The sequence below is a fragment of the Labeo rohita genome, chromosome 4 (genome assembly GCF_022985175.1).
Source record: "Labeo rohita strain BAU-BD-2019 chromosome 4, IGBB_LRoh.1.0, whole genome shotgun sequence".
NCBI lineage: Eukaryota > Metazoa > Chordata > Actinopteri > Cypriniformes > Cyprinidae > Labeo > Labeo rohita.
In genome coordinates this window covers 32,270,893-32,286,355 of record NC_066872.1, presented here as the reverse complement: position 1 = coordinate 32,286,355, position 15,463 = coordinate 32,270,893, and the positions used below count along the sequence as shown (strand labels likewise).

Sequence of the window (15,463 nt, the reverse complement as noted above, 5' to 3'; positions counted from 1 at the left end):
ATGCTCACAGAGTGCGTCTAGCAAACACACACATCTCACAGCAGAACTTTCTTCTCTTTTCTAAACCGCAGACACCTTCACACACAGCCTACCAAACAAACTATTAAAGTAGTCTGTTTCTTACACTAACACCCACACAAACACACACACAATCTCCTGTTCATCTGCCTGTCCCTCGCTTCTCCTCCTCCTCCCGGCACGGCTTGGAAAAGTGAACGTCTCGTGCGTGAGTGTGTGAACGTACCTGTTAAACTCCTGAGGAAGCTCAGGCTCAGTAAGCATGCTGAAACAAGGGGTCTGAGATGCAGGAGTCCTTCCACGACAACATACGCGTCCGACACCCAGGGACCTCCGAGAACACACACACACATACACGCACACGCTGCCTGGTGCTCCTCTAACCTCTCGCAAAACCAAAGACTGTTTCTGTTTCTCTCCGCTGCACACACACTCTCACACGCCGAACCTCGCACTCCCTCCCCTCTCTCTCTCTCTCTCTCTCTCTCTCTCTCTCTCTCCACCCCTCTCTATGGCTCTAAAGCTGCTAGATCGCCTCTTAAAGGGCCAGAGCATGACATGGTGAAGCGCGGAGCGCAGCTTCACACTCACACATGCACACACACACACATGCAGCAGCACTGCCCCCTTCCTTTAGCCACAGTGTCCCTCTGTTGTGTTTCTGATCAAAAGCACACACTTATGATCAAACACACACATATACACTTTGCTTATCTAAATCTTCAGTATTATAGGCTTCTGTTGTTTTTACATAAAGATAGTATTAATTATCCCTAAGCATAAAAGGAACATTTGAGCTTTAGGAAAAAAAATGCATTTGCCAAATTTATGAATCATTTTCCATTTAAGGATCCTCAGATGTCTGCAAAAAAAAAAAAGCTTGGGAAATTACGTTTTGTCTTACAATTCTAAGTAAGTACGTGCACACACACACTCAGATAAGTCACATATGTGAAAAAAACATAAAAAAAAAAAAAACAAAAACTTTCATATATACAAAATGCCCCAAATTCCCCCAAACATCAAACAAGAACAAAACTGAATGTAAAAATGTAAAAACTAAAAAAAACTGAACATGCTTTTGGATTAAATTTCATTAAATTGAATGACAAAAAGTGGCTTGAACATGTGCATGTCAACCACATACAAACACGTCTGAGTTTAAGCGAGCTATATGCTTTGTGTTTTCACAGTGTAACTAACACATGGCCCGTCGCTCTTTATTACGAGAAAGAGAGAGGGAAGAGAGAGAGGGCTAGACAGAGAGAGAAGGAACTATTCTTTTAAACGGAGGAAAGCACGTCTGACAGATTGAAATACAGCAGCGAGACTTTAACGCTGAACTTTAAACAGAGCGTCAGTCTTTCTCAACCTCCTCACACATACACACACAAACTGCCGTCCACCTTCTGAACATACTGCAGACACATTTAGTCTAAGTTTGTGAACTTGCACACGCATGCATGTAAATACTAATCATGTTTGCTTTATATGTCTCTTGCAGTCATGGTAATATTAGCAACAAACAATGTCTTTGTATGGTATTTAATTTATGATAAGAATGAAAAAATCATATAATGTTTGGTATGTAATCCAATTTATTGAGGAAGTTAGCGAACTCAGAATAGCACCGTGCCCTGACCTCTCCAGCACAAACTGTAATAATGTAGTTAGAGCATTGTGGTAACATTATTTGTGCATTTTCCTGTTGATCACTGAGGAAATTGTTAGCAGCATGACAATGTTGAAGACGCGCACCGACCCGGGTTGACCTCTGCTAGGACTGTACACTTCTAGAACGGCCTTGATAAATACAAATAACAGCCTCTGTGTGTGTGTGTATATATATATATATATATATATGTAATATATTATGCAGTATATATAAAATATATAAAGATGTTATGCAGTGAAATGGTGAAAAAAAACAAAAAAAAAAAACGCAAGGCCTCAAGAAGTGAAACTTCTTTTAAAATGAGCACCATGTTTTTAATATGCTGTGTCATGTGCAAGAAACTAAAAAAGACATGAGATGTGAGACCAACGGTCAAACACATCAGTCTAGCATGTGTTTACATAGAGAAACAATTGAAACATAGTGCAGTGGAATTGTAAAACACTGCTCCTTAGTTGAAAAATTCAGTGGAAGTCAAAAGTCTACATACACCTTGCAAAATGTGCAAAATGTTAATTATTTTACCAAAATAAGAGGGCTCATACAAAATGCATGTCATTTTTTTTTATTTAGTACTGACCTGAATAAGGTATTTCACATAAAAGATGTTTACATATAGTCCACAAGAGAAAATAATACTTTATAATTTATAAAAATTACCCTGTTTAAAACTTTACATACACCTGATGCTTAATACTGTGTTGTTACCTGAGTAATCCACATGTTTTTTTTGTTTAGTGATAATTGTTCATGAGTCCCTTGTTTGTCTTGAACAGTTAAACTGCCCACTGTTCTTCAGAAAAATCCTTCAGGTCCCACAATTTTTTTTGTGTTTTTTTTTGCATTTTTGTTTAGTTGCACTCTTTCCAACAATAACTGATTGATTTTGAGATCCATATTTTCACACTGAGGACAACTGAGGGACCCATATGCAACTATTACAGAAGGTTCAAATGCTCACTGATGCTCCAGAAAGAAAATCAATGCATTAAGAGTCGAGGGGTGGAAACTTTTGAACCGAATGAAGATGTGTACATTGTTATAATTTTGCCTAAATATCATATTTTTTTCATTTAGTACTGCCCTTCAGAAGCTACAGAAGACACGTAGATGTTCCCAAGAAGACAAAATAAGTTACATTTACCCTGATCTTTAAATTCAAAAAGTTTTCACCCCCAGCTCTTAATGCATAGTTCTTCCTTCTGGAGCATCAGTGAACGTTTGAACTTCTGTAATAGTTCCATAGGAGTCCCTCAGTTGTCCTCAATGTGCAAAATGGATCTCAAAAATCATACAGTCATTGCTGGAAAGGGTGCAAATACACAAAATTGCTGAAAAACTAAAGAATTTGCGGGGCCTAAGAACTGCAGAACGCATGAACTATCACTAAAAAAAAAACAGCTGTGGATCATTCAGGTAACAACACAGTATTAAGAATCAAGGGTATGTAAACTTTTGAACAGGGTCATTTTTTATAAATTCAACAATTATTTTCTCTTGTGGACTATATGTTAACATCTTTTAAGTGAAAAATCTTATTCAGGTCAGTACTAAATAAAAAAAATAACATGCATTTTGTATGATCACACTTATAAATAAAATAAAATAATTAACATTTTGCAGATTCTGCAAGGTATATGTAAACTTTTGACTTCAAACTGTATGTGGTGTGAGAAGTCATGATTCTAGAGTTAGTCTAAGTCTCGCTTGATTAATAATCCATCTTTCAAAAATCCTGTGATTGCTTAGAAACGTAACAGCAAAATTCTACTCAACAAGCCACACAATGTAATTTATGTCTGTAGCACACTCTGCTAGACAACAGACTTGGTAAAGTTTAATACTAGGGGTTAAGGATTTGTTTGAACCTCTAACCCCAAGTATGAGCAGTAGTAATAGCAGTGCTTACCTTAGAAAGCACTAATACAAAGTGGTGACAGAAGACAGGATATTGTAGAGATATTTGAAAGGCAAGAGAACATAGTGAATAAAATGCACACACATACATACATTCAAATCCGTGCATACGCATCAGCGCAAGCGGCGCATTAATTAGCTTCTCTCAGGTAGCAATTATCTGTAGTTAAACATTTTAACGATCTTTCGAGTCAAGGCTGCAAGGTGATGGAGAAATAGATGAAAATAAAAAAAAGAGTTGAAATAACATCAACAACAGCCAGTGAGACAAAGACGAAGAGCAGAAAATCCATCAGAACAGGAATAAAGAGCAGTTCCAAACAGTTTCATCCACTTTAAAAGCTGCTATTGATGAAGATGGCTTTTTAAGAGAACGGGAGCGTGAATGGAGAAGGCAGGTGCTTTCAAGGTTCAAACTCTCCAGATGGGCTGATTCACTCAATTCCGACAAATCTACAAACTTCACTTTTCTAACTGAGGGCTTTTATGTGAGAATTGAACTGCACCGTTCACATATGTTCGTGCAGGTATTTGCATGCACGCAAAAAAAATGTTACGAATGTACAGAAACATATGTGCACGTGTGTACGGTCTTTATCTGTTTATCTTTACAAATACATGCATCCAGCACACGCACACATGCAAACACACAATAGGTCCCTTCAGCAGATGTGTAGTGTCCAAGCCCCCTCACAGCTGTGCTGCATTAGAGGCCCCGGGTAGTGAGGGTCTGACACAGACAGGCAGTAAACAATTCCCTTACACTGTTACACACACACCGCTAGAATTCAGCTATTACCCCCTAAGAGGTAAAATCAGGGAAGTTCTACAGCTTCCTGAAGCCCATCAGTATTTGTATCCTTCACCAAAACAAAACAAAATAACATTCACATAATTTTTATTCTCTAAATAAAAATTCTGTCATCATTTACTCACCCTCATGTCGTTCCAAACCTGTATGACTTTATTTCTTCCGTGAATTAGAAATTGTTTTCATTGTATGGAAAAGAACAGGCAGTACATTCCTACACATTTCTCCTTTTCTACAAAAGAAAGTCAGTCACGCCGCTTTGAAATGACATGAGTGCGAGTAAATTGACAGAATATTCATTTTTGAGTGAATTATTCCTTTATGGATCACTACGGTTGCCCATCTCTCATTCGCTTCCTTTCTTTCTCTCTTTGGCTTGTGCAAGACGTGTGACAAGGTTGTGAAGTGTGTTTATCTGGACTGAGGGAGAGGAAATCTCTGTCTGATGGCTGAGTGGCAGACGAGAGAAGCCATTAAGATAGAGTCCTTATCTCCCCTCCTCAGCAGAAGACCGCCTTTACACACACACACACACACACACACACACATACAGAAAATCTCTGTCTGTCTGCCTCTACTGCTGTCAGTCATCTGGCAGTGGTAAATATCAACATATCACAAAATACACAACAACAGCTTTTCACAGTGTTTTACATGCATGTAAGGTGCTCTGTTGTCGTAATGATGTTTTTTCCTCTGTTTTACTTACTAGGCAAAGCATTTTGCCAGTATGTAGTCGTGAATGAACAAATCACCAATTGGCACAGATTTTTGTTACGCATACACACACACACAAACCAAAAGTCTTATGGGTATAATAACATGATAATAACATGGTTATAATAATTAGGGCCGTAAGAATTTCATTCGATTTTTCAGTTTTATTTTTTCTGGACTCTTCTGTAACGGTTAAAAAAAAAAAAAATTAATCAAAAGGATGTCTAATTTCTTGAAATCATGGAACTTACACAATATAATAGCAATTTATTAAGAGTTGAACAAAAATTACTTTTTTAAGGTCCTGAAATACGTTTTAGGTTATCAGCTTTGTTTTTACCAAATTCCATGTTTTCATTCATTCATTTCTGGATTCCGTTTTAATGATTTCCTTAAATTTTAATAATCAAAAGAAGAAATGTGTTGTGTGTTGTTTATTTACAGTTTTCTGGTAAATATTTTTTGGTAAATATTCCTTTAAAAATAATGTTTTAATAATAATGTGCGTAGCAGCACTATCATTACATTCAGTAAGTAATGTATTTTTTGCACAGTTTTTCTTTTATACTGTTTTCTTTCTGGCTACTATGTATAGGTTTCTGTAAGTACTGGTACTTCTGAATGGGTTGGTGCTGGGATTCAGTGCTTTTAAAGTGAAAGTACTTGATGAACATCTCATTTTTGACTAAGATGGCTTTTAGAGGCTTTTGCATTGGAACTCTTATATATATTAAACAAACGGTAAAATGCTCATGAAGTGAGCAGTAAATTCCATTTTTATGACTGGATTTTGTGATTCCGCCCGCATTTTCCACATCACAGAATCACAGGGCCCTAAATACCATGGTATACTACTATGAGAGGGTGAGAACATTATGGCAGAATTTATTTTTCCACTTGGGGTGCCAGAACTATGGCTGTGGACAAAAAAAATTCTAGAGAATAAAGTTGTAATATTTTTATAATAATAATAATAACAATAAACATTACCAGAACAAAGTCATAGAAATACAAGATTTTGAGAATAAAAGGACAAAAAAGTTGTTTTCATTTGCTTCTATGTGAGAAATGGATGTGGACGATTTAGTTAAATCTACTTTAGGACAGGATTTAGCAATAAAGAAATCCTTGGTCTTTTGGCACATCAGCACGGAGTTATAATTAGGACACTGCAGCTGTTATGTAGGAAACTGAATTTATTCAGGAGAAAAACGCAGACAGACATTCAGGAAATTGTGTCTTTTGTGCAATCTGAAATGGCAACCAGTGGCCGACTCCAAGGATATCGATGGTTACATCTGTGTGCTATTTAGAGTGGATTCGTTGTTTCTCAAGAGAATATGAGGATAATAATCAAAGTAATCAACCCTGGAGGAGTGAAACACCGGCACACGTGATGACTCCAATACTTTAGCCAAGAAGTTTACCACTGGTTGCCATTTCCGATTTCTTCATTGCTAAATCTATCCTAAAGTAGGATTTGACTAAAACCTTCACATCCATTTCTCACACAGAAGCTACTGGAACAGTTTTCTTGAAATATTACAACTTTAATCTTGACATTGTTCTAGTAATTTCTGCTTCATTCTTGTCATTTTGATATACATGCTTTCAAAATATATCAACTTTAATCTTACAATGCAAACAAAGCAAGCTGAATTTTCAGGAGCCACTACTCCATGTATTTACAGTCACTTTTTGATCTGTTCATCATTACGGAAGATAATAACGTTGATGTTTTAAAGATTATTAATGAAATCTGTCTTTTTAACTTTGATCCTTGGTTTGGCCAAGAGTCTAAACAAGGGTTTCTATGTCTGTAAAGGTTAAAACCCCCTGCTTTATGTCAATGACACTTTCTGACACACTCCTTTGTAGTGTCTGATTCCTGACATAAACACACAAACGTACAGGCCAGACATGAATATTAACACAAGCAAACATTTGCTTTCTCTGACAGTCCAGTGAGATGCGTGTCTTTTGAAGCTCTCAGTAGGGGAAGTATATTCACAACCTGGAGGGCAAAATTACGCTCCATTTCACTTTCAAAGAGACGTACCAACCCCACGCGACTCGGGCGCTACAAAACAATGCATTACAACGAAGACATCACACCGCTACAACTGTGAACCGACAGTCAGGAACCAGTCTACTGGATTACAGGTACACACAAGACAGTTGTTGTGTTTCACTTTGCTAACAAGGCTGAAACGAGCTCTAACAGACTAAACTACTCTGCAGTGCCAGGCTTGGGAAAGAATAGTGTGAATGAAAGGGAGAGAGAGAAGAGAGGAAAGAAACACCAAGTGTTTTCGCGCCATTAGAGCCGCGATGGAGCGCTGCAGGAGCTCAAATAATGACGAACGATAATGCCCCCCCTAGAACCTATCCATCCATCCTTTCTCTCATCCCTTTTTCTCTACATCCTCCCTCTGTTCATTTTCTCATTCATCTATTCTTCCTAACACCAAACAGTCATATTAGACCAGTTTCTTTTGTTCTTAACTTGCTTGCTGACACTATTTAAAACAATAAAAATATTTCCTTCTCCTTAAACAGTATTGGTTACGTAGTAAATATTATAGACTATTTTCCTGACTCTTAAAGTTAAACTTTAAGACTTTTAAATGTAAATGATCCTCAAGTCCTAATTGAAAGCCCCCCTTAGTTAAATGAAGTGAAGAGACTGAAAAGTAATTACGCTCAAGTACATTACTTTTCTAATATTTTGGGTCAGTTTTTTTTTTTTTTTTTGTTTTTTTAAAGAAATTAATGATTTTATTCAGCAGCAATGGATTAAATTAATTTAAAAAGGTGCAGTAAAGACATTTATAATGTTACCAAAGATTTCTATTTCAAATAAATGCTATTCTTTTCAACTTTCTAGAATCCAGAAATTTTTTTTTTGGTTTCCACAAAACAGCAAAACTGTTTTCAAAATTGATAAGAAATGTTTCTTGATCACCAAATCAGCATATTAAAATGATTTCTAAAAAATTATGGGACACTAAAGACTGGACTAAGTGGTTACTTTGGAAATGTATTAGGTTGCACATTACAAGTTACCAAATGTAATAAGTAGTGTAACTTATCAATTACTTTATTAAGTAATGTAACAGATTACATTTTATTATTAAGTAATGTAACTGATTACATTTGATGACTTTTTGATTACTTGTTTAAATATCATTTTTAAATTTCAATTTAGAAATGATGGGCATGAAATTATGGAGTGTAACTACTTATAAAATTGTGTAACAATTAATTAAAGTAGTGTAACTGATTACATGATGACTGATGATTACATTTGATTACTAAAAAAAAATTCTAAACTGTTCAGCATTTTTTAAATATTTAAAGCAGACAGAGTTAACCTTCATCACTTGAATTAAGATTATAAAAAGTAAATTTTTAAAGCACAGCCACCACAAAATCAGACTTTAATACCTCTTTTTACTTTGAGATTGTTCTGAGGTTACATATAGATTTAAAATGCTAGTTATATAGTTTAATAGCTATGTTTTTGAAATCAAATCAATAACAATTAGCTTAGTTTTCAGGTAATACCTGGAAGCTTTGTGTCTAATCTTTCTCCTGAAGGGCCACTGTCCTGTATAAAACTTAGCTCCAATTGTAATGATACACACCTAAACCTAATCGAGGTCTTCAGAATTGCTAGAAGCCTCCAAGCTTCCAGGTTTTTGGCAGGTTGGAACAATCTGAAGGATGTTGGCCGTCCAGGAGCCAATGTCACACCACTTCTTTAACCTTACCAAACCCAATATTGAATAGGTGTGATATGTAAAAGTGGGTGGTAATATGCTCATCAGTCTCATGACAATCACAGAGTAGTTTCCATAAATGGTCTGGATCAGGGGTAGTCAAGTTCGGTCCTTGAAAGCCACTGTCCTGCAGAGTTTAAGCTCCAACCCTGAAAAAAACCTCATCTGCCTGTAGCCTTAGTAATCCTGAAGACATTGATTAGCTTGTTCAGTTGTGTTTGATTAGAGTTGAAGCTAAACTCTGCAGGACAGCGGCTGTCTAGGACCGAACGTACCTACCCCTGGTCTGGATGAACATCGGATAAAGCCTTGCGTTAGAACAGGGGTGCCCAAACTCGATAGCTCCAACCCCAATTAAACACACCTGAACCAGCTAATCAAGCTTTTACTAGACATACTAGAACTTGTGTTGAGGCAAGTTTGAGCTAAACTCTAAAGGACATCGGTCCTCTTGTCTATACAGTACATGAAACTCTTTACCAAACCCCAGACACTTTTAAATTTTGTCAGTCCCTGGGTTCTACACAGGACAGAGTTTGGCGAGAGTATACACCTGACAGGTCTCTCTTGGAAACTCAAGAGCACGTGTTCCTACACGGCCTCAACACTTCTGTGCCTGTGGTGAGACAGCACAGGCAGGAAGGAAAAAGCAAAGTAAAACAAGAGAGGGAGAAAGCAGCATTGAGATGATTCTCCACAGTGGCTTTGTGCAGCTCCTCTAAAAGTCCATCTGTGAGAAGCTGGATGGAGCGAAGCTCTTAGATCTCCAGCCTGCAGCTACAACACCTCCTCATCCTCTGCCTGCCTCCACGTCTCTAAGGATGCCGCCACCGGATTCGTCTCTTAACGGTGAATAAAGACCAAAGCTCTACTGTGAGATGAAAATAGAGTTTATTGTTTGGAAAGTCGATTGTGTCTACCTGAGAATCGACCGTAAGCAAAAACTGCTTCAAGGTTTTAGTATGACATCTCTTCACGAACTTCAGAAGGAGACACGTGTATGGAAGCTTGCAATTGCAACTGTTTCTCAAGGTGGAACTTTATTATCTCACAGTTACCTTTTTTTTTACTCTTAGGTTTTCATACCTATGAGGCTGCAGTCGTTCTCTCAGGAGAAGCAGGGGACTCCATTTGCTCTCCTTGTCATTTCATTGCCATCTAGGAAAAACGCTGTCGATATCAAAGAGATCTCATTTGTAATTTTTCTTTCCTCTGGGGATAGAAAGTTACAGCATGGCGGTGGTGTTCCTGTTTGTTCTGCAGGAACTATAATATTTGCAATGACTGCTTTTGAGGAAGCCGATTAGCCTTCAAGGGAGAGCGAGAAGGAAAGAGAAGCAGAGGGAGTTGTGCGGGGAACCGCAAACAGATCTTTCTCTTAATCCTGTTCACCTGAAGGCACATCTTCTCTCTCTCCCAGACTCGTCTCCCTCTCTTTCTGGGTAATCCTCCAGCCATGTTTCCTCTCCGTGCCATGGGCGTCCCCGTCCATCGTGGACTCGGCTGCCAGAACACCCATTCTGCCCCCTCATGCTCCCGCCGCCAAACACTCCACTCTGCCCACCACGGTCCTGTCAACTCCTGAGGACTACAAGCTCAAAGCCGTACACCACCTCCCCTTTCCAGCCAAACACCTGACACTGCTGACCCTCAGAGCGGCAAATCTCCTAGACTACCTAACAAACACATACGGCCAACACTCACCATGCCAAACTGTCAGACATGGTGCCATGTAATCTCATCCAAACATCCTAGATCCTTCCTTACACACACACACACACACACACACACACACACACACACAGAGACTCGCACACCATCTTAAACCTGCCAAACATCCAAGACTTTTCCCCATTCCCAGACTGCCAAATACCCTCAAACACTGCCATCCAGCACTAACTTCCTCAGGGAGGATTCTGGGAATGCAAAGGAGAAAAGTGGAAAAACAAAAGGGAGGAAAGAAAGAGAATCAAAAAGACAGAAGGGACAATGTTTTTACAATATAATTATTACAAAATAATCAATATTTGTTTAGTACTTATTCACCATAGCACAATATAATTATACACAAATATAGACACCTATATATGTCTGTCTGTCTGTATAAAAAAGTACAACTGACAAGTATCCCTGGCAAAATAAAATAAAATAAAATAAAATAGACAAAATGATAGTATAACTGACAAATGTCCATGGCATAAAAAATAAAAATAAAATAAAATAATAAAATAAAAATATGCACATTAAATTACTGTATTTAACAAATGTTCTATGATTATATATAATTTAATAATTAGACAAAATCATAGTATAACTGACAAATGTCCCTGGCACACTAAAATAAAATAAAATATATGTATTTAATAAATGCTGTAGGATTAAATATGATATATCTATTAGACCAAAGTATGGTACATCTGAAAATGTCCCTGGCAAAACAAAACAAAACAAAACAAAAAATAAATAAAATAAAATAATTGTATTTAACAAATGTTGTATGATTAAATATGACATATTAATTAGACCAAATGATAGTATATCTGACAAATGTCCCTAGCAAAACAAAACAAAATAAAATAAGATAAAAAATAAATAAAAATATGCACTTAAAAAACAGAAACAAAAACAAAGTTAAATTAAATAAGTTAAAGATATGCACTTTAAAAAATAACTGAATATTATTCATAAATATAATGAATGTATAATGAAATATTATGTAAAATACATTTACAAGTAAATATATCACAAAAATTAAAATATAACGCAATTTAATTATACCAATAAAAGGCCCAAATGTCAGCCTTGGTCTAACCAATTACTTGGTCTAACCAACATATTGGTCACTACTTTTTATCTAACAAATCTTAACCTTAAGTTAACTACTCATAAATAGCTTATAAGATTATTGCTCATTATTATTATCAGCATACAAGACTGTTAAGACTGTTAAGACATGGTGTTACAGCTAAGGATCAAACATGCAGAGAATGAATGTATATGTGCTTCTGTATGTTTGTGTGTTATCATGTCCATTTCCTGTGATCCCCCTCTGGCACACAGATGGTTAAGCCCACCCAGCACAGTGCATGAGGGCGGGGGAGGGGCACGCGCACAGGGCACAGGCTACAGATGGCACAGAGGGCATCGCCAAGCAGACTGCATGCATGGCACGATGAGGGGAGGGGACCCGTATGTGTGTGCGTTTGAGGTTGACAATACACTACATCTCTCTATCACCAAAAAAAAGTATCTCACGGCACCTATACCAAGTCATGGGTCCCGGAGGGTTCGCTCTGTTTCTTCTGCATCTTCTCTACTGCTTGTAATTTTCGCTCTTTATCTCTTTACCATGTCACTTTCTCTCATTGTAGGATCTGTTTCCGATGCCATGCACTCTTTGATATTCAACAACGACTAATTCCCATCTGTTCGCTGATCTCTACGGACACCACGTTCATAATTACGCACACTTCTGATTGTTTCATTAGGAAAGAAAAATACAAGGATGTTACGTGCCATGATATGTAGGTGGCAAGATCTTTTATCTTTTACAAAAGCGATTTACTTGAAAGGGACAGTTCATCTAAAACTGAAAATTCTGTCATCATTTACTCATCTTCATGTTGTTTTAAACCTTTATGACGTTCTACTGTGGAAAAGAAAAGACGAAATGTTGAACAATGTGGTGGTGGCTCTTTTCCAAGCAATTACAATGAATAAGGACCGGAGGTTTCAAGCTCAAAAAGGACACAAAAACACCATAAAAGTGCATGACTCAAGCACTAAACAAAGTCCTATTTTATGACAGATTTATGTGATGAAAAGCCCAGTCAAAAGGACCAAATCCATTGTTTATAAAAAATTCGCCATAAAGGTCATTGCACACATTAAAAAATAAAAACGACCTCAGGTTGTGTCAATCACGTTTACACACTGCCTCGATTTTCTTGTTTTCGCATTCGTAGAAAGCATTTTGATAGGAAAGGATGACGAATATGAATAAAATGAAAAAAACGCATATGAAAATTTGGACTCAGTGTGCCATGACCTTAACTCTTATGAACGTGCCAGTTAGAGCTAATGCAGATATTTCGATTTTCAGTGAATATACAGTAGTCAACATTTGAAGTGGATAAAAAAAAAAGTCCATCAAAGTTGTCCTAAGACAAGAATGGGTATTGTTTTAGTTTTAGGGCAACTTTGATTAAAGGTTTTGATCCACTTCAAACGTGGACTACTATATTTCAGTCTGATTCTCACACAATGCTTGTACAGCTTCAGAAGACTCGCACAGCACTTTTTCTGTCAGTTTAGCACTTGATAATCCCAGTCCCTATTCACTTTCATTATACTAAAAAGAATCAGCATCATATTCTTAAAGGAATAGTTCACCCAAAAATGAAAATTCTGTCATTAATTACTCACCCTCATGTTGTTCCAAACCTGTAAGACCTTCGTTCATCTTCAGAACACAAATTAAGATATTTTTGATGAAATCTGAGAGCTTTCTGACCCTGCATAGACAGCAACACAACTGACACGTTCAAGGCTCAGAAAGGTAGTAAGGACATTAACATTGTTAAAATAGTCCATGTGACATCAACGTTTCAATCGAAATTTTATAAAGCTATGAAAAAACTTTTTGTGCACAAAGAAAACAAAAATAATGACTTTATTCGACAATTTCTTCTCTTCAGTGTCATTCTTTGACACGTAAGATCGAAGACCTTTCTGGGCCTTAAACGTGCCAGTGGCGTTGCTGTCTACGCAGGGTCAGAAAGCTCTCGGATTTAATCAAAAATATCTTAATTTGCATTAAACTGAGTACTTAATGACAGAATTTAATCTCTTTAAGTATTCTTAAAGGAGAAGTTCACTTCCCAGAACAAAAACTTACAGATGATGTACTCACCCCTGTGTCATCCAAGATGTCTTTTTCTTTCTTCAGTCGTAAAGAAATGATGTTTTTTGAGGAAAACATTTCAGGATTTTTCTCCACACACTAGAAAAATTACAATTGATATACTTTTTAACCTCAAATGCTTGTCTTGTCTCGTGAACTCTTTATTTTCCAGTTCATGATAGTTAGGGTATGTTGAAAAACTCCCATCTCATTTTCTCCTCCAACTTCAAAATCATCCTACACCGCTGCAGAAGTACCAACCCAGTGTTTACAAAGAGAACATGCAATGAAGACCAAACACCCTTAACAAAAAAAAGGTAAAACAGCGATGTAGGACAATTTTGAAGTTGGAGTTTTTTGACATACCCTAACTGTCTTGAACCGGAAAAAAGTTCAAGCAGATGAGACGATTTTGACATTTGAGGTTAAAAAGTATATAAATTGCAATTTTTAAGAAAATAACCAATCGTTTCGCTAGATAAGACCATTATTCCTCGGCTGGGATCGTTTAGAGCCATTTGGAGCTGCATTTAAACTGCATTTTGGATATTCAAAATTGGGGGCACCACTGAAATTCACTATATGGAGAAAAATCCTGAAATGTTTTCCTCAAAAAACAATTTCTTTACGACTGAAAAAAGATAGACATGAACTTCTTGGATGACAAGGGGGTGAGTACATTATCTGTAAATTTTTGTTCTGGAAGTGAACTACTCCTTTAATAAAGAAAATCATAAAAAAAAAAAAAAAAACAGAATTTGCATTGAAGTGCCGTAGCTTATTAAGGAGTCACGACTCAAGCAGTAGAATTTAGATCAGTTCGAAAGGCGCCTGTCCAAGTCTTATCGTCTTTTCCTTTCTTCTGAGTGTGTATGTAACAGAGAGGCCGTGTGTTTGGGGGGAAAATGCCACGTGGGCAAGAGTCAAACAATAGCTTGCTCACACAGGTGACATCATGTCATAAACGCTGCCATTAAAAGAGCGGGGCCACGGCTGGGTTGCCATGACGGTAAGCAGACCACAGAGAGGACGTGGCACGATAGCCCCTACTGCTTCTGCCAAAACAAGAATAATCATCAGGTGTAGTCACAAACACACACACACACACACACACACACACACAAAGCTCTATCTGGTCAAGTGCATGATGAGAGCCATCTTGGCTCCAAATTCCAACATTTCGGTTGGCTTCCATATGTAAAGTCGAACCACAGCAATTTCCCCACACAAAACACCCTCATTTCCTCTGTGAAGACACAAGACACTCTTCATTCAAATCAAGCAGCTATTTTTGAACGAGTGAAGGGGTGAACGAATAAACAGGTGGGTGAACAAATGATTGAGTGAATGTATGAATAATCAGCGACGCTTCAATAATGAGGATATTTCCTGTCAGCTTTCAGTGGCTGAAGAACAGATGTACCACGCGTAGCAGATGTGTGCCGTTGGAGACACATCTGAAAGTTCATCTCGACGGAGGCCCTTTAAAAAACACTTTCTGCTCAGATATTGTTTTTTTTTGTTTTTTTTAATGCATTTTTTGTTGTTCCTCACTCCTTGCTGCACCATGCCAGAACTGGCCCGAGGAGAAAAAAAAAAACGGTGAAAATGTTTGGCACTCTGCAAATCTTTGAAGCGAT

General features: G+C 37.3%; 1 protein-coding gene across 8 annotated transcripts in view; it reads right to left on the bottom strand.

The window, feature by feature from the left end:
• Positions 1-15,463, bottom strand: part of sox5 (SRY-box transcription factor 5) — a 235,301-nt gene that overhangs the window by 82,935 nt on the left and 136,903 nt on the right. For 4 of the 8 annotated variants that reach the window (XM_051107066.1, XM_051107073.1, XM_051107067.1 and 1 more), the window contains exon 1: positions 245-463. The exons of the other annotated variants lie outside the window; for them this stretch is intronic. In XM_051107066.1, coding sequence (XP_050963023.1) covers positions 245-282 — 38 coding nt within the window. In that variant the 5' untranslated portion in view covers positions 283-463. Of the gene's footprint in view, positions 1-244; positions 464-15,463 lie in introns of those variants that run through there. 8 annotated transcript variants of the gene reach the window in all.